This window comes from Cryptotermes secundus, unplaced genomic scaffold, assembly GCF_002891405.2.
Source record: "Cryptotermes secundus unplaced genomic scaffold, Csec_1.0 scaffold88, whole genome shotgun sequence".
In the NCBI taxonomy this organism is placed as follows: domain Eukaryota; kingdom Metazoa; phylum Arthropoda; class Insecta; order Blattodea; family Kalotermitidae; genus Cryptotermes; species Cryptotermes secundus.
In genome coordinates, this window is record NW_019724585.1 from 1,220,309 (window position 1) to 1,240,597 (window position 20,289).

General features: G+C 35.8%; 2 protein-coding genes across 7 annotated transcripts in view; both read left to right on the top strand.

The window, feature by feature from the left end:
* Positions 1–7,583, top strand: part of LOC111862296 — a 16,292-nt gene extending 8,709 nt beyond the window's left edge. For all 3 annotated transcript variants that reach the window (XM_023847567.2, XM_033750613.1, XM_023847568.2), the window contains exons 6-8: positions 2,709–2,889; positions 5,869–6,084; positions 7,214–7,583. In XM_023847567.2, the coding sequence (XP_023703335.1) occupies positions 2,709–2,889; positions 5,869–6,084; positions 7,214–7,453 (637 nt within the window). In that variant the 3' untranslated portion in view covers positions 7,454–7,583. The remainder of the gene's footprint in view (positions 1–2,708; positions 2,890–5,868; positions 6,085–7,213) is intronic.
* A 4,669-nt stretch (positions 7,584–12,252) lies between these two features.
* Positions 12,253–20,289, top strand: part of LOC111862257 (1-phosphatidylinositol 4,5-bisphosphate phosphodiesterase) — a 62,937-nt gene continuing 54,900 nt past the window's right edge. The window contains exons 1-2 of one of the 4 annotated variants that reach the window (XM_023847494.2): positions 12,253–12,419; positions 19,262–19,469. In XM_023847494.2, the coding sequence (XP_023703262.1) occupies positions 19,299–19,469 (171 nt within the window). In that variant the 5' untranslated portion in view covers positions 12,253–12,419; positions 19,262–19,298. Of the gene's footprint in view, positions 12,420–13,953; positions 14,061–19,261; positions 19,470–20,289 lie in introns of those variants that run through there. The other 3 variants (XM_023847492.2, XM_023847495.2, XM_023847493.2) reach the window with 3 other exon arrangements.

Here is a 20,289-nt window from a genome sequence, read left to right on the forward strand (position 1 = left end):
TGAAAAGGCAGTAATCTTCTGGGCTCTTTCTCTTTCACCTTATTCATTCTTTTTGTAGTTTTATCACTTATTCTTGCAAAGCTTGAAGCCCTCTTCATTGGTCAACCTATAGTTCTCTGTTGTCTGCTCTTTTTCAACCCTAGCAGTAGAATTATAAATGAAGGTTCTCTCCCTGCTTTGAATATAGTGTTGGGACCCATAAGTTTTGAACTTGAAGGGTGAGGTTTTATATGTATATTTATATAGCTTGTACACAAGACAACAACTAAAGTACTAACTATGATAAACCAAGAACAAGATACGTATATGAAATATTCGTATTAATCAATGTAAAAAACAATCTGCACAGATTGAAATACATGCTGTAATTGAAGTTATGGTCAATGTCTCCAGGGTGAGCAGTACCTTCCCAATTGTGTCCAAGCTAACACAAAGTTATGATCCCCCACTCTTCACCACCATTCGTTTTCAGAACTGAGCAGTCTAGTAGTTTCACTGCATACTTATAAGGAATTATTTGTATTCAAGGAGTAAAGATTAAGTATGACAAATCAGGACCTATTTCCTCTTGTCAGATAAAGGCTTTAAAATAAATAGATCTTTGGAAGAAAGTATGTAAATTCAGTTCATGTTCCAGAGGACGGGGTTAACATATTTAGGAAGAGCTGTATGAAATGATGAAGTTGTAATTATGGTACAAGTATGTAATCCATTCGAACTTCATACCGTTTTCGAAAAAATTGACAAGTTATGTTTGGGCCTCTAGTGATCATGCTATTATTTTCCTGAAGATACCAGCTATTCAATGCCATTTAGGGCTTTAGTCTCCATAAATTACTGAAATTTTGTCAAATATATCAGCCACCAGGGTGCTGATTCATCAGCAAAAATTTGTATGCACCTCATAGCCAGTGGTGCATCAGTTGCTGTGAAGCACAGAGCCATGGAACCAGTCAACAAAGTAAAAATACTCTTTGTTTATAACCTGCAGATAGGCAGATGAACACAAAACCCCATTATGCATTCAGTTTATGCCCTTTGTGCAATGAGCATGTAAGAAGTGGAGGAATGAAAGATAAATAAGCAGAATATAATGTGTAATTTATAGATGATTGGCTTTGCTCTAAAGATTTGGTGTCTTCTAAATAACTCATCCCATTTTTGAAATTCAAAAATACTTTGAATATTTGAATTCTGCTCACCGTTTTGTTTCTAGTGGCGGTGTTAACAGGCTATAGGCTTCCATAGAACTTTTGCCTACTTTGAAATATAAATCAGTCCGGAATTTTAAAGAAACAAAAACTGATTACAGCATTGTACTTGAACTTACTTCATGATGCATCATTTCTGAATGAGACACCTGTGTTTTTCATATTACACCTAAATGTAAATTATTTGGTATATTGTATTCTGCTCTCATTCAGCCAAGGAATTCTGTGCCATGACAGTATGACCTTGCTGTGAGTCGAGAAATGTTTTGATAACACTTTATATGTTATCAGGCAATGAAGTTGTTATAGTGCCATGTGAGATTATGGTAAAACAGTGTGATGATAGAGCACAGAGTGTGCTGGTTACAAGTCATACAATTTTTATGCAAGTACATGTTAAAAAAATGTAAACTTGCGATTAACTAATTAAGCACTATGCCATGTAGACATATGAGGGAGTTGATGTATAGTTCAATGTGTACTTGACCTTGGCTAGTTGGAAGTGAGTGGTCAGCTTCATGTCCAGACCACTTTATCCCCAAGGAAACAGCTCCACAGTACCCATTGGGTAGGAGGCTTGATGGGCCCTAGAACCAGTCTGGATAATGTGGAGAAAAGAAAAATATTTCCCTACTGTGATTTGAACTGAGACCACTTGGCCATTCAGCCCATAGCCAGTCGCTATATCGAGTGTGCTATTACAACTCCCACAAGTAAATGGATCTGCCAGCAATAATCTGTCTATTGTCAAGTGTTATAGTTTTCATGAAAAAAATTTATTAAAAGATCTTCTTGAAATCTGTATTTTGCATTCCTTTAAAGTTTGAATGTTATGATTGCACAGTGCACAGTGTACAGTGGAGCCTGTAGCATTAATGGTATCATAGCAAGAAGTAATTTCAATTTTTGCACAGACAAACTGTTGAGAAACAGAATGACTTATTTCTTCAGCTGAAGGTCTAAAACACCAAAAAAAATTATGAATGAGGAAGGTGAGTACTTCTAGCTGTAATATCTCTTGTGGAGTATGAAAGGAGTTAGCAAATGTTTTAGACTAAAAATTAAAGGATTTGGTGTGTTAATAGAATGTAAAGAAATGTGCTTTCTGCGCTAATGTTGAAGTGCATATCTACTAGAATGAGGAAAATAAACATGACATTTAAAGCAACCCTTGGACAGCTACATGAAGAATGAATAAAAAGAACAGTTCCTCACTCTTTGATGATTGAATCGTGATTCCAAAAGAGAACATATGACTTATAGTGCTAACATATGGAAGAACTGTAGATGAAAGAATATCATTTGGATCTTCTTACACTTTAGCAACCAGGAATAGTAAAACAGTGAAATTAGATTCCCTCTGCTGTGTCTCTAGTGTTCCAAAGCATAGTGTAAGGAACAACATTTGAATATATTATGATGAAAACACCAGGAAACAGTGAATCTAAATGACACATATCACATGCCAATTTTTGTTTATGTTCACTTTAATGACAGTTCAGCTGGAGTGACTACACTTCTGAAGGGTCTGTTAGTACTATCAACACTGTGGCATGACATGGTGCAAGCCACACTCATCACAAGTTATTGTCTCCAGAGTCAGCTGTTGTCACTGCATGTCCAGTTGCTGAGAGAAAAACTTTTGCAATATGTCATATCTCATGGGGACTGGATGCGTGTGAGTACTATTTAGTATTTTAAAACTGGTGCGTGGTGCGGTCTGAGTAGAGACAGAATATTTGGACCAGTTTTCTTTGAGGACACAGATATTCTGCCTTTTTTTAGTGCCTAACAAGTAAAGAAAGCTGATATGCATTCTTCTGACAAGACTCCGCTGTTGCTCACACAACATAGGAATCCATTATTGTTTTAATGCCCTTCTGGCCATCACACTACCCCATGTGACTTACTTATGGAGAACCACAAAACAAAACATTTACTAATCAAGCCCTCACACAGTTTAGGAAATGAAGGATAATATCCAAAGGAAATCTTGCTTTCTAAGAAGAGCCTCATTGTGTGGATATAGAATTTTTATGAAGGTACTAGGAATGAATGCAGAGCAATGGAGAGCATGTGTTGTAATATGGATGATTTATTTATAAAATACAGTATATAGGCTGTAGGTTTGTCAGTTTTCCTAGCAGGCTGGATCTCTGTAGTCCTGGTAATGGTAAAAAAAGGCAAAGTTGCTCCTGTGCTTAATTAGTTAAGCATTATGCCATGAAAACATATGGGGGTATGACTCCACCTTTCTTGACCTCGGCACTACATGAAGGTGAGAGGTCAGCATTAGCCCTTGGGAAGGAGCCCCCAGTACCCACTGGATAAGAGGCTGAGTGGGCCCATGTTTCAGTCTGGACACTGTGGAGACAAGAAAAATCTTGCACTCCTGGGAACCAAACCCAGGCCTTCCAGCCTGTAGGCCATCACTATACCGACTGAGCTATCCCAATTCAAAATCTGCTGTCCTGACTTGATGAAAAGGGCATTCAGCACTTCTGCCTGAAACATTCAACAATTTTCAGAGAACCCGAAAAAGGTCACTGTATAAATAAACAAGCGAAGGCACTTTTTAAAATTAAGCTGAGCATGAAAAGGGTTGAGGATGAGCCTTACCTATTCACACTGTCATCATGTTCACAAATAAAAACATTTAATGGAAAATCGATTAATATGCTTGTTTCCCAGAAAAAAATTGATTTTAATGCATAAATATAAAAGTAAATATGTGGAATTAGCATAATTTATGTTGTTGTGTTCCATATTGCACAAAAATTGTCTTAATAAATGTTACTTATTTCTCAGACTTCAAATTTTAAGACTCTATATTCGAGAACAGTAATGTTCCTTTCAAATCATATGTTCATTTTATCGCTGGAGGTATGCAAATTTTAGGTGTACGCTGATGACATGGCATTTGTAATGGTTTCCCTCTCCAGATCTGACTAATTGATCATAGTGGAAGAGACATTCATAATGGCAGACTTTTGTATTCACAGCTGGGTTCTATGGATGGTATTGTCAAAGAGTTAGTTATCAGTATCACAGAGCCTCCCATTGGACCATACCTGAAACAGTTCAGTTCACATCTTAGCAACCTATAACCCTGTCATCCATTTCGTCCTACTTTACATATTTCCTTAGGAAAATAAGAGCTGTGTTCATGTTCATTTGCATGTATATGTTTCCAACTGCCAATAATAGTTCAGTCATACTTCATTCCATAATAAATCTGTCTTTGTTTCACAAAAGTTCCACATCTCTTATAATTTTAAGTACAGTTCAGAAATTTAGGATAAAGTCCCATATCTTCAGGAAACAGGGAAAGAATAAAGACGATTTAACGGCCCTGGAATCATGATGGCATGACTTTCTTACATCTAATGTAGAGAATTAACAAATTAGATCAGATGTTTTTATGTAGGGTAATGATGCAGGTGAGAGACCTACAGTTGAATCTGAGAATTTATTAAACATGACAGGAGAAGCTTATTGATCAGCTGAGAAGTGACAAGAATGAAGACATAAGCGAAGACACTGAAAGTGACACAGTGACCTTTATTTGTACTCCAAGTGAAATATACTAGGATGGAGGAACATCAAATAGCACAAAACCAGATAATGCCAGCCTGACTAGATATGTCATTTATATTTCCAAATGACTGCTTTTATCTTTCTTTCTTTTTTCTTTTTTTTTTTTGCGTTCCATAAATCCACACTACACGTAAGACATAAAACATGTCTGCTAAAGTAGAATTGCTAGATATAACAAACTGTCTTACAATTATAAACATTAATGAGAGAAGCAGTGCTGAGAGTATGCTGAGAGAAGTATTTATGTATGAAAGGTGTGTTAATTACAGGAGGCTATTTGAAATTTGTTAGACATTATCTTTCATAATTTTACGGACACATAAAGGATGACTTGAAGCTGAATCTTCGGAAACTAGCATGCACAGGATGAAGATAATTGCACACAACGCATATATTCTTTAGGTGACATTCAACAGTATGGCATACCAGAATATTTTTTTCATAAAACATACTAATAAGGACCAAATAAAAATTTGTTACTAAAGTGAGGGAATAATAGGAGCCAAATTAAAAAAAAAACTTCTCAATTTAACTAAAACTTTAATTTAAAGAAAACTTAAAATTATTGTTTCTCTTGTATAATCTAAGTTTGGGTATCATTTTAAAAATTAACACTGTTTTTCAGCTTCCTTGTGACAACAAATTATAGAATCATAAAGACTAATGCTTGCAAATGGGTAGATGAAGAGAGCTCCAGATTATGTGATGTTTCAATCCGGAATGCTTTTCAGTTCTTCAGAGTAGCACCAATGGCTCTGAAGATTTATGAACTGCTTAATAAAACACCATGCAGAAACCTATGGTACAGCTCATGTAATGAGACAAGATTGAACACAATTATCAACAAGATAATCTGATCATATTTGTAGACTGACAATTAAGCCAAGGTGATTTTAGTCTCATCGCTTATACACATGTAGGGTACTTAATAGAAGATTAATTACTGAGCTTAGAAGAGCCTCCTTCTGAATCCTTCCCTTCTAACCCTCCATAAAATAGCAGATTATGCATTGTTGTGTGAAAGGGTAATACAACTATTATAATGCCTATTTTGTTGCAGGAAATCCGTGAATTTCGAAAGCTTCTGAAGTATTTTAATGAAGACCTTGCACCGATAATCTGCATCTTGTCAATTGTGAACATTTCATTTGCAGCCTCAGGAATCATATGGCTGCTGAAGTTTGACTTAGTTGATACAGAAACAGAACCCATTAATGGAGTCAGCATTCTGAACACAGTTCTCTGGGTGCTGATAGCTGTCGCCCCATTCATTCAGGTAATACATTTATAGTGCTGGCAAGTCTCTTATCAAGGCAGAAAGTCCCCAGATTACAGATATCAATACAGATGAACGAAGATATTACCTACATTAATTATGAATCTGTAGCTGTGGCATATAAATACCTGTCCATGCATAAATTAATGATCATTTTTAAGAACTATTTATAGCAGCTGAGCTTAGTCTAATGTCTTACATTACATGATCTCTTCATTTCATTGTTTCTTGCTCTTTGAGCGAGAGTGGTGTGAGTTCATTAAAACTGTGAACCAAATACAGGATATGTGTATGACTGAGAAACAGAGCCAGCAATCAGGGTAAAAAACATTCACACACACACACTCACAACATATCTGAAATATGCAGACAAACTATAGAGATGAGCTCATGCTTTTCATAAATGAATCTGGATATAAATTATACTAAATTTGTTTTGGTTACTTGAACACCTAGTTATCAGGCATAGCAGTATCACATAGATTTGTCTTTGAAAGGTACTTGATTCAAATTTCACCTGAGCTACCATCTACTCTGATGTTTTCTACTGTTGATGACAGTCCCTTGCCAAGGAGTGTACTCAATAGGACATAACTTCCTCGTTCAAAATCCTTATCTATTTACCATTCATGATCATCTTCCCAAGTTACTCATTCATTCATTCATTTTTATTGGTTCCAGAAATCCACATTTTGCAATACAGCCTCCAGATATAGAACAAGTCAAATTATTTGTATAAAAGTCAGTAATACTATAATTTAATATTTAACTACATACACAAATTGTGTACATGTCCAACATACCATATAAAACTATATTAAAAATTTAAGACAACACAAGTTCCCCAACAGAGTAAGCAATTCAATCCATTTCACATCAATCAATCAATCAATCAACCAATCCATTCTCCCTTCCTTGTCAAATCACTGTCATAGGAAAACGTTCTATACATATTAAACATTAGTTAGTGCTATATAATTAAGGCAGCTGAAACAGGCATTATTAAAGTAGTAACGCCTTCAAAACAGACAGTCCTGCATCCTCCAAAAATAAATTCCATAATCAATATACGTGTAGTACCTGAAATGTTTTCACAGATCTCAATGCATTCAACATTTACTCTTCACAGGCAGCCCGCTTGACAGCTGCATGTGTTGCCTTGCGGGATATAGGTCATGAGGTACGTACACGACCATTTGTTTATGAGACAACGCCAGAACAGGATTTGGATAGTATTTTACTATATACATCATCTCTCCGTATGACTTCAGAATTGTTTAAGGTCCCAGTAACTGGAAGGTACCTATGCATGGCTGCCACAATAGGAACCATTTTGGTAATCACACTTGGACAATGTCATGTTCTGTAGATGTTATGTTTGTAATGTTTTTGATAGATTTTTGGTGATTTAATGACATCACTGCTGTTATTCTTAATTTATGAAGTACATACTATTCATAATAAAATTTCAGATGACAAACCCCCTATATTAGGGTGGTACAATGTATACTGTAAAGATATGCACGAGAATTAGATGTAAAACTGACAATTTCCCTATCCAAATGGTTGTAATACCTGTATGTATGGATTGTTGAATGATAATAAAAATGAAATGAAATGAAAAATGAAAATTCAGTCAAATAATTATTAAGTCTTCCCTGCTGGATTTTAAGTCTTTAGGACAGTAGTCATAAAAAATCAAACTTCCCATAGATCTTGTGCAGAAAATTTAATGATAAATACAACTTTGTATTTGAATTTTAGTAAATACAGATTTCAAAATTGTAGGGAGTAAACTGAGTGTCTGTTAATGACAGGGTGTATTTAACATCATCACCATCATATAATGATATTTCCACCACAGAAGACCATTCTACGAACAGGTCTTCCCCATTTTTTTCTTGTCTTCCCTATGGCTTTCCCCTTCATATGCATCCACTCTTTCCTCCACTTTGTTTAAAATATTTCCCCTCATTTTTTTCTCTCCAGCTTGTCCTTCACTTCATCAGTGGTCATTTATTCATTTCTGAAATATTCAAAGGAATCTTATTACCCTTTAAGTGTTAAGTCTTCCACAGAGACTTTAACTAGACTTGAAAGTTATTTAGTATCTTACGTCAGTTTACAGAATGTATCACAGTTTCACAGTAGTTAGGGTTTAATGGTTTGATATTACTAATACAATTGTAAATTAAATTGCTGTAACTGAAGACAAAAGTGATGATGTATTGAATAGTTATTACAGGGAATATGAACATATATGAACATATATTCGGTCACTNTTGTTTTTTCTTATAAGTAATTTTCTGCTGGGGATTATGCAGTGCTTTAAAATGCCTTGTCTAATTATGACTGGTCTTCACTCTGTAATGAAATTCCTGATGATGCTGCTATTGACAGATTAAATGTTGCTGTAATTGAAGCCATAGATTTAGTTGTTCATTCTGGATCCATTAAAAAGCATAAATATACTCCTTGGTTTTCTGGAAAGTTAAGAGCTTATATTAAAAAGAAAAATCATTTTCATAGATATTACAAGAAGTTTAAGAGTGACTGTTTGTACTACAGATTTTCTTTTACTGGAGATTAGTTAAAACAACCGTTGAGACTGACAGATTTCGCTGGCTCAAATCCATCAACAAACATTTAAAGTCTCACCCTAAGCACTTTTGAACGTATGTATCAGAGTTTAGGAAAAAACTGTACCAATTTCATACATCTTGATATAATTTCTATTCTTATTTTATTGTATTTTATTGCTAATTTTAACCAGTGTCTAGTCTAGATTTATCTAGTTTGTGAACTGAATAGAAACTAACTTGTACAAACCATTTATAAAAACGGGAATGTTAAAGCGCTACAGTTCGGTAATGGTATGTGAGAAACTTGAAGCACCTGAAAATGACCTGTTTGAGGTCGAAACATGTAGTGCATGTTATATAAATAATAAAGTATTGTTGCATTGACAGTAAAGATTTTATATGTTCATTGTATATATGCAACAAGATGCAGTCCTTAAAAATACATCTTGATATGATGATGATGATGATGATGATGTTGATGATGATGATGTATTAAATAAATTTTGGGATATTGCTGAGGCATATTCAAGGCATTTTCAATCAGTTTGTAGTTGTTTTTGGCCTGGAATCTTTTCTTCTGTTAATCAATGTACTGAAATTTTATCCTTAGTTCCTATTTCAAACGCTGATGTTCAAAATGCTATAAAATGGCTGCAACCATTGAAATCACTCAGACTTGATGGTATACCACGTTTTGTTATGAAGGGTTGTTCTGAAATTTTTGTATCTGTTTTCAGGTTCATTTTTCATCTTAGCCTATCTCAGAATACTTTTCCTAACTTGTGGAAGTAAGCAGCATTTTTCTGTTTTCAAAAAAAGGAAAAACTTCCTCTGTTGAAAATTATAGGCCCATAGCTATTCTAAACATTTTTCATAGTCACCGCCGCAAAAGCCTCAAATCTTACAATTTTTCCTAAGTTTCTGAGTTTATCATACATGACTATCAATACAGACTCAGAAATTCTCTTACATTGCAAACAGACTGTGTTAAGGATTTCGGTAAACATACTGATTGTAAACGTAATTTTCATCATCTTGTTGATTTTTCTTTTTTCACATGCAGTGAAATTACTGGGGTTAATTGGAGTGCGCTTCTGTTGCTTGGATCTCTGTTACGAATGTTAACTCCAGTGAACTTGAATGCATACAAAGATAATTTGCAGCCCTTTTCCACAGTATACTTTCAAGATGTGGAATATCATTATGACAGTATATTGGAAAAATTAAATTTGCAGACACTGCCTATCAGGCATCATCACTTGAATGTTCTGTTTCTAATAAATGCATTTAGTGGCACTAAATGCTGCCCCTCTGTCCTTGAAGCAGTCAGCATTTGTGTTCCTACTCAGAACATACGGGGGCATGTGCAAATGTAGTTGGTTGAGACACTATGCTACAAGCCAGAAGATCTCAGGTTTGATTCCCGATGAGGTCATTGGATTTTTCAATTGATCTAATCGTTCCAGCCATACTATAGCCCTGGGGTGACTCAGCTTTTAACAGAAATGAGTACCAGGAATTTTCCTGGAGCTCATTCACCAGTGTTAATTTTAGAATGTTAAGAGGCTCTACAAAAATGATTGCCTAGCTCCTGTTCGTAAAATGGCACCGTCATAGACTGTGAAGACAAAGGATTTAGAGCTGAATGGTAGAAAGCATTTAATCATCTCACAATTTCCTTGTTTATTACTATTCCGAACTTTGCTGTAGATTCTTTCTCACACATGAAAAATGTTTAGTTACCACAGTACTTTGTACATCAAATGACCAGGGTCCAAAGTTTAACAGCAGTAGCAGTACATTCTCTGAGAACCTGTCTCTTACATTGGACAGTACAAATAACAATTAAAAAAAATCACACATATAAACATGACTGAAGAGTAATACCTGTATATTCTGGGATATATTGGGTAACAGGTGCTTATACCAATATTGATGTTCAGTAACAGATTTTTAACTTCTAAATTATTTTTATATAGATATTTTGAATAGACAAAATAAATATGCTATGCCATGAACTGCAACTTACTGAAGCTTACAGAAATGTAGGTAAGTACCATATCTGGGATTTACACAAACAAGATTACTCCTCACTGTAAGAATAATGTGATTATTGAGAATTATAAGTCTTCACAACAGTAGTTTGGTTTCCTACAGGAATGTGAATAATTTTGTAATGGGATTAGTGACAGAAGCTTCCTGTTCCACTGACCCTGTGACAGGGCAGCCTAACTTGTTTTATTGCATAGCATTTTATGCATTTTTTAATAGAATAACATCCTTGGGGCTCTAAAGTTTGTGACTTTCTTTCCAGCAACTGTAAACACTGAAGGGGATCTGTCACCTAATTGCCTACCTACTGATAAATCATGTGTGCAAGGGTTTTCAAAAGCTTCAAAGGCTGGAATATTTAGAAGAAATAGAAAATGTTCATATCCAAAAAATATCAATCCAAAAGGAACAATAGGCTAAGAACATCTGTGGCTGTGCACAAAGACCAGTTCTAACCATTACTTGTTTCTGTTTGTAATAATTTTAAAACAAAATCTTGGAGATAAAGCAGTGTATTGCTGTATTATAGTGATGAATCACTGTGTGAATGTTATGTTATTTTTGATGTCAGGTTGTTGATATTTGACATATCCAATTGTAATGCTCTACAGCTCTGGATGAAATAAATAAATAAATAAATAAATAAATAATAATAATAATAATAATAATAAATAGCCTAGTCCATGAAGATTAAAGTGACTTTCACCTTAATTTTATTTTTCTCCTTTGTTTCCAGCTTCAGCTTCCAACAACTTGAACAGATGTAGTTCTAGAAGTGTTATTCTAAAACTTGTGATGTAATAGCAGTTCATACATGAGTGGACTTTGGTTTGAATTCTGCTTAAAAATAAAGCTGTCTTCACTGAGGTTTGTGTTCTCCTCTGTCACTCAGTGCAGATGTTAGGATAAATTAGGTCATGAACACTCCATATCCTCAATTCATAACTGTCCTGCCACATATTAGCACTAACTTCGCCGACAAGCGGCGGTCGCTCGGTCGGTATAGTTCGCTTGCGGACTAAAACCACGGAGTTTGTTTTGTTTGTATAGCCTTTGCAGTTTATAAAATATCTTTAACTAACAAAAGTATAAATATATTGTATTCATTCAGAAGGTATCTGATTCTGATATTGGTCCAGTGATCTTAATTAAAATCAAGCAGTCGGTCTAGTCTACAAATAAACTTCCCCATGTATATTAAATGAAGAGCAGCTGCTACATTTGTTAGAGTTTGACACACATTGTAACAACTACTGAACCTTGGGTGACCAAATATCCCATTTTTAACAGGATCGTCCTGTTTTTGACAGGGAGGGACTGTTACCCTGTCAACTTTAAAGAACATAATCTTCGTCTTCCGCCTTTACTGTTTTATATCGCAGAAGCCGGCAGAAACAGAATGAAATATCTTTGAACACGGTTCAAAGGGTTCCGTGGAATATACTCGGACACCACGGTGTGGTATACGTCTACTACGTCTAGTATAGCGATGTACGTATAGTTGCGCATGCGTGGACGTGTGTAAATATTAATATAGACATATAGACCGCAAAGCGGATCGAAGAAAAGGGAAACAGACTAGCAGACACAAGTGCAGAAAGTGTAGGTGTGTGTATGTTCGGAACATACGTAAAAATGTGATTGACAAATTGCTTGCTGTACACCGGTGTTTACACAGTACGATTTAATGTCCACCATTTGGTACGTATACGGCATTTAATTTGAATGTTGTTATTGCAGACATTCAGTTTTGGCCTCTATCGTTCCATTTTTACATGTACACATATCCGTTTTGCTAAAATATTTTTATTCGCCGTATGGTCCCCATTCAAGATCGTTCTATCCTTACGGTTTTCGTTTTATTTTATTTTATTTTTTTTAACGAGTTTAACCTTATGGTAATTAAAGTGTTAAATATAGTGTTTTGGTAACACGTCTGTTTAAATATTCAGCAATTGGACATATTAGAAGTTGTTAATAAATTTAAACGAAGAATAGAACGTGAGGGCCGCATGTGAACCTTATTACAGTTAGCATACTGTTACCGTCCACCAAATGTAACAGAAGGACGAAATGCCCCGTAATTTCGGGGCATTACAATTTATTTTTAGTTGGTTTGGAATGTCATTACACTGTTACTGGGCAGTTATTTCCCTGGGATTTAAAATTATGTTGAATGATAAGTTATTGAATTTTGCTACATTTTAAATGTATTGTCATTCCCATTTTAATCACTAAAAGGGACACAAGGCATGAAGAATAATGAAGTTAAAATAGTTAACAGAGTACCATATTGACACATTGTATATTTGAAGTTAATCCAGGTGTTCTCAAAAGTTGTGTAGGGTACGAACCGGATGACTTCCATATATAAGGGTTGGGGTTTTTCTTTTTGCCATCATATTCATACTGGGTTTGGGACCTGCCCAAAATCCTAATGTAGTGAGTAACAGGATATTTTTTTCCAGGGATAGATGGAATTTGAGGCTGACTGCTTCAAATTAAAAATTCACAACAGTTTCTTAGAAAGTTGACATGTATACTTATATACAATATGTAAATCAAAATGCAAGCCAACCTTATGATTTTATCAAGAGAATTTTAAGAGTATTACAGTAAATCAGGAGTCCTACATATGACCATGTCAATCACTGATCACGTTCACATACTACAAACAACTATTTTTTATCCATTTCAAACTTATTTTACAGTTTAATACCCGTATTGATAACACTTTTCTTAAAGGTGTTGCTTATTCTCCTGTTGCATAGCTGTGGCTGTATGTGCTACAGTATGAAAACTGAGAGAATTGTGTTTTAAATTCCAGGACTGTATAAACAAGGCACAGGCATCTGTTGATAGAGTGAGAGTTATATGCCTTTGCTACTGAAAGCTATTCTGNTTAATTAAAAATTCACAACAGTTTCTTAGAAAGTTGACATGTATACTTATATACAATATGTAAATCAAAATGCAAGCCAACCTTATGATTTTATCAAGAGAATTTTAAGAGTATTACAGTAAATCAGGAGTCCTACATATGACCATGTCAATCACTGATCACGTTCACATACTACAAACAACTATTTTTTATCCATTTCAAACTTATTTTACAGTTTAATACCCGTATTGATAACACTTTTCTTAAAGGTGTTGCTTATTCTCCTGTTGCATAGCTGTGGCTGTATGTGCTACAGTATGAAAACTGAGAGAATTGTGTTTTAAATTCCAGGACTGTATAAACAAGGCACAGGCATCTGTTGATAGAGTGAGAGTTATATGCCTTTGCTACTGAAAGCTATTCTGTATGTATGCTGGAGTAAATTTGTACACAAAATAAAGGTGGGAAATGTAACATAATTAGTTTATAAGAACAGAAAAACAAATCTTTATCCTCCAGAGGACTGAGGTCCATGTTACATTAATTTAGTTACACTGATGACTCCATTACTACATAACCATTTACTTCCTCTCCGTCTCACCTTATCTCTTATGAAGTCTAGCATGCATACAGGATGTACTTTCTCTTTTTATCATTTGCTTGTGATATTAGTTGAAACTGGTTTTATTTGTTTCCCTCTGAGTTATCTGCTGTTTAGCAAAACACTTGTTTTGTTTCCTAGCTTTTACTTTTAGTAGAATGAATATCAGAGACAGCATAAACTTTGGGAATACACATAAACTGTTGAACATTTTAAGTTTATTGTGTGATCACTGTACAATGGAATATAGACAGTAGCCTAACAATTTACTAGTAAACGTTGCTTATTTGGGCAAGTTTTCAAACGTGTGACCTGCAAAATTTGTTTGTATTTAACATGTGACCAGCCTGTATTTCAGTCATTCTTAGGTGCTCTAATAAACATGTTGTAAGAGTGGAGCGAGGCTGAGCTACTTGGTACTGCAACCCTAAACTGGCTATTATATCAGTAAACAACTGCCCCCTAGACTTCTGAATCTCATTGGGGGGGGGTCAGGTGGTAACACGTCAGACTTGTATTTAAGAGGTGCCTGGTTTGAATCTCGGCTGGGATACCGACTGTCTTGACCAAGGGGTTTCATGGTTTTCTTCAGTTTCTCCAGAGAAATGCTGGGATAGTACATGAAATTAGGCTGTGACTGCTGTTATTAACATCCTTACCAATTCATCATTCATAAAATCATCCTACCATTTGAAGTTTTATAGTCTGAGGTATTGCCAGTGTTAGTGGCTGAACCTGGCGTTCTCAGCGTTAGCCAAATCCAAAGGCAGAGAGAGGTCATGACAATTTTCACAGTTGGCTGCATGTATTGTATAAGATAACTATGCATACATAATTGTACATAATGTAACAGTTATGGATGTTAAATAAATAAATAAATCAATCAATCAATGCATATTTGAGCTAGATGTTAATTATGTTAAGGAATGAAAGAGGATGGAAATGTAAACTAAAGAACTTCAGGGAAGAACTAATCACCTACTTTCCTATCACTGCATGATGAGTATTTAATATGACACAGACTGTATAGAAAATTCTGCATCCTACAGGTCTGTTGTTGCAGGCATATTTGTTGCCACAGGAATATGTTTACTGGGCAATTGCCTAGGAACAGTGAACTGCAAAGTGTGGAGATTAGCAATGGTGCCATAATTATGTGTGGTTATGAGTTGAGTGTGTAAGTGGCCAATAAATCCAATCTCCAATCCAATCCCCATCTGTAGTCACTCATACACATGACAAGTGGTGTCAGAAGTGGTTGGATTGGAAACTTCAATAAGAAGTTACATTGTCATACTGAACAATGGAACAAATGAAGGAATGCCTTCCAACCAAGCAAAGGTGAACGTCAGTCAAAAAAAAAATGAAAGAAGAAATGATGGCAAGGCAGGAAGCCATCATACAGACCAACCAAAAAGGGATGGAAGTCAACTGAGGGAAGATGATGGCCAAGTCAGATGCCCATCACAAACAGATAATGGCCAGAATGGACTGCAAGCTAGAGAAAATGGAACTGTCTAGAAAATATGGACACAACAGATTTTGATGCCTATCAAGGAAAGTCAAGAGACTGTAGCAGAGCATGAGGCCTCAGTGGAAACTGTCAGAGCACAGAAGGAGTAGTATGGGGACTGGCATCTAGACATATGGCACGACTGACAGCTAAAGAAATGGACAAAGAGTGATGGTGGGTCCTGGAAGGAGTTGGCTGTCACCTGCATGTGGATGACCCACCATGCTGGAGAAATGGTTTCGATCTGTTATCATTGTTCCCAAATATCTGAACTGTGCTACATTTTCAAAACATCTGTTTTCTATCTTTATGTCATGATTTTGCCCTGCATTTTGGTGACAAGACAGCAACATATACTTAGTTTTCTCTGTGTTTACTTCTAGACCAACCTCCTTACTTGCATCAATTAAAGTTTGTGCATTTTTCTTTATGGTATCTACATTATCACCCAGTAGATTCACATCATCGGCATAGACCAACAGCTGATGTATCCCGTTTAATTTCAGTCCAACATGGTTTCCCTGGACCTTCCTAATGGCATATTCTAGAGCAAAGTCGAAAAGGAGTTTCGATAAAGCATCTCCTTGTTTTAGACCATTCTGGATAGGAAATTTATAAAACAAATGTTTACTTACACAGGCTTTACTATACGTTTTGTTTAAACACATTTTAATCAGCCTAACTAGTTTCATGGGTATCCCAAACTCTTATGAGAATATTGTACAATACTTCCCTCCTAACTGAGTCATAGGCTTTCTTGAAGTCTATGAATAGCTGATGTACTCTCTCATTGTACTCCCATTTTTTTCCCCAGTATCTGACGAATGCAAGAGATCTGATCTGTAGTTGATCTGTTACGTGGAAACCCACACTGATGATCCCCAATAATTTCATCTATATATGGACTTAACCTTGAGAGAAGAATATTTGATAAAATTTTGTATGAAGTTGATAGCAGTGATATCCCTCTATAATTACTACAGTCAGTTTTATCACCTTTCTTGTGAACTGGTACAATAATAGACTCCTTCCACTGATCAGGCAATTTTTCCTTATGCCAAATAGAATTAATTAGATTGTGGATCTTAGAATGTAATATTTCGCCTCCTGCTTGAATAAGTTCTGCCAGAATTTGATTACTACCTGGCGATTTATACCGTTTCAATTTTGCAATAGCACTTTTAACCTCAAAAGGGCTAGGATCAGTTGCTAATGGCTCAGCTGTATGTCTTTCTATCTGCCTAACATCACTGACCCTATGTACATTCAATGACTGAGAGAAGTAGTTCTTCCACCTCTTCAAAATGTTGTGGAAATCTGCAAGCAGATCACCATTCTCATCCTTCACTAAGTTACTGCTAGGCTTGTAACCCCTCTTAACGTAATTTATTCCTCTATACAGGTCTCTAATGTTCTTGTTCTTACTGTTCATTGCAAGCTCATCAATTTTGTCTTTCAGATATTCCCTCTTTTTGTTCCTGAAATGCCTGCTGGTTTCACATCTTATATTGTTTAGATTATCCCCATTTAACTTGCTTGGAGCTGTTAGAATGGTTCTCATCTCATATTCAGGAATACAGTAATTGACAACAGCAAAGCAGTGACCATTATAATAATGTAGTTATAGTTTTACCTGTTTTATATGCATATGATATGTGATTTCTCACATTAAGGGAAAGAAATAAGAGTTAGGGTTTCTGAGAACGGAGTGTTTGGAGAATATTTGTACCTTAGAGGGAGGAATTGATGGGAAAGTGGAGAAATCTGTATAATTTGGGGAATCGTCATTTTTACTGGACAATAAATATAGATCACGTAGGAAAGATGGTAAATGTATACATAAGTTCAGAGAGTCCTGGCTGTAGATGTGTCATAATGGATTATAAAGAATGGGGTGGATTCCTCTGGCCGTTATTGACACACTTCATAATCATTAACATTCCCTTTTATGTGTTCATATACAGAAACGTTTTTAACTATGCTGACTGGTTCACAGCTCTGCGCTTAATGGTGGCTAGTGCACTGCTTGCTGGGGGGTGCATACATACAAACTTTGCTGATGAATCAGCATGCCTGATGGATGATAACATTTGGAATGAAAGGAAGTAATTAACTTGTGGACCGTTTGATGGCATTATGTTTCAAGGCAAACAGCCAATTAGCGCGATTCATGCATGGGAGTATGTTTATGATTTGTCAGCAGTAGGCAGCAGTTATCAGCTCCATTAATCATTTGTTCTCACTTAACAGCAGTGAGAAGTGCGGTATGTCATGGTGCAGTATACTTCAGAGTAACTTGTACTTCTAAATGACACCTACATGAAATACAAATCTGCTAGAAACTGTTGGCAAACATTTTTGCTCAAATTTCATGATAAAAGAGTTCCCAGCAGACAGACATTTCACAATTTGGTGAATAAACTGAAAATAATGGTCTCTTGATAGACTAGAAACAAGAACATAAGCACTGAGTGCTTACTGAGTAAAAGTTAGATGACATAGTAGCCAGGCTTGTACAGGCACCTAGAAAATCACTGAAACATCTAGCTCAAGAGACCAGAGTGTCAAAGTCTAGTGCAGGAAGGGCAACACAATTGCTGAAGCTGAAATGTTGTAAAACAGTAGTAATCCACTCACGCCTTGCAGCCATGCAATCTAGGTGGCAGGGTTCATTTTTCAGTCGGTTTCTACAGTCTATTGTTGGAAGTGAAATTAATCTGCAATTGGCTTTCTTTTCTGATGAAGCATGTTTTCGCTTAGAGGGATACATAAATAAGCAAAATAATCACTACTGGAGTTCAAAGAATACGCGTCTAACCCATGAAGTCCAGCTCCATCCAATGAAAGTTGGTGTCTCATGTGCTGTAAACACAAGAAATATTGTTGGACCTCTCTTTAATTAACAAAACAATTAATTGCGAAAGATATGTACAGGTCGTTCTTGGGCAGTTCCTTCCAGATTTAACAGAAGAAGAAACACCCTGTGGCTGGTTTCAGGAAGACTCGGCTACTGCCCATAGTTCACGTTTATCTATGCAGGCTTTGTCCGTTGTCTTCAGGAACGGACTTATCAGCAGTGGTGTTTGGTCAGCATGTTCACCTGATCTTACTCCTTATGATTTTTTGTGGGGGGATTGTTTGAAGGACAAAGTTTACAACAGTGACCCCTGAACAGAAGAAGAACTAAAAGAAAATATTTATAAGGAAATTGCAAATATTCCTGCAAAACAGCTTCAAAAGGTAAATCAGAACCTCTTCAACTGGTGTGAGGAATGTCTACATGTAGAAGGACAACATCATCACCTCCTGTGATCTGTGAACAGAGATAAGAACTTCGCTTCATTTTGAACGTTTTCAGCCATCAAGCATGCTGATTCATGGGCAGAATTCATATGCACCTCACAGCAAGCGGTGCACTGGCCCACCATGAAGCACAGAGCCGTGAACCAGTCAACAATGTAAAAATCCTCCCTGTATATGGAGTATACTTGCACAAGTTTTCCTGATATATTATATTTAAAGTTTAAGTGTATAATTTTTGTTTGCAGAAATTTTCTAAGAATGGCGTGAGTTGCCACTGGAGACATGACAAAACGTTTTGAGTTCAACTGGCATATCCCAGTTCCAGAGCCACTGCTAAAAGGATGTTATTTCGAACGTTGGACAGAAGAAAAGGAGAATGTAGAATATGAAGCAAAATGTCTCTTCAGGGTGGATGAATACGGCTTTTTCATTTACTGGAAGAGTGAGGCCCGTGTAAGTCATTCTACATATATATTATACATCTCTTTTGTCACACAAAGGCCAGTGGAGGTGAAGAGACAGGTGCTATGTTCCAGTTATGGAATCCTCTAGCGCACACAGTGAGGATCATTATTCAGTTGTCTGTTTTTCAAGAACAGTGCTATTATTCAGTTATTATATGAAAATAATGATACAGGCTTAGTTCTTTAGACAGGGGAATACTGATCATGAAGAAATGTTACCAGTAATTCTTCCATAAATCATAACTAATCACCAATTGAACGGTCACATCCAAGAGCATACCAGTATGTGAATTAACCGAGCACATGTTCATATGCCTGAAAATCAATGGAACAATTTCCATTGTATTTTGGAGGTCAAAATTTTAATTCTCTGCCAAGAGGTTGACTATGATAATAAGTTATTCTCTGGTGTTTCTCAGTCCCTGCAAGCGAATGTGGGGATGGTACTTTAAATAGATCATGGCCCCTTTCATCCAATGGATCATCCTCCCAGTTGATACCATATGAACTTAAGGAGATGATTCTCAACCTCTTGCATCCCATTAATAATTCTGTAAAAAATGTTCTTCTGCCATAGTAAGAATGAAGCTTCTTTTTTCTTTTTTTTTTTTTTTCCAAGAAATATGCTTTTACAATTATATACATTTTAATATTACATTAATCATTAATCGAAGTTCTTATTTTCAAGACCTCTTGTCCTACCAGTTGAGAAACACAGATGCAAGGCATGTTTTATCAATTGAACATTCTGATTTAGAGCTTTACTTATTCTTGTGTAGTCCTGTAAGAGCTTGCATAAAGGTGAAATT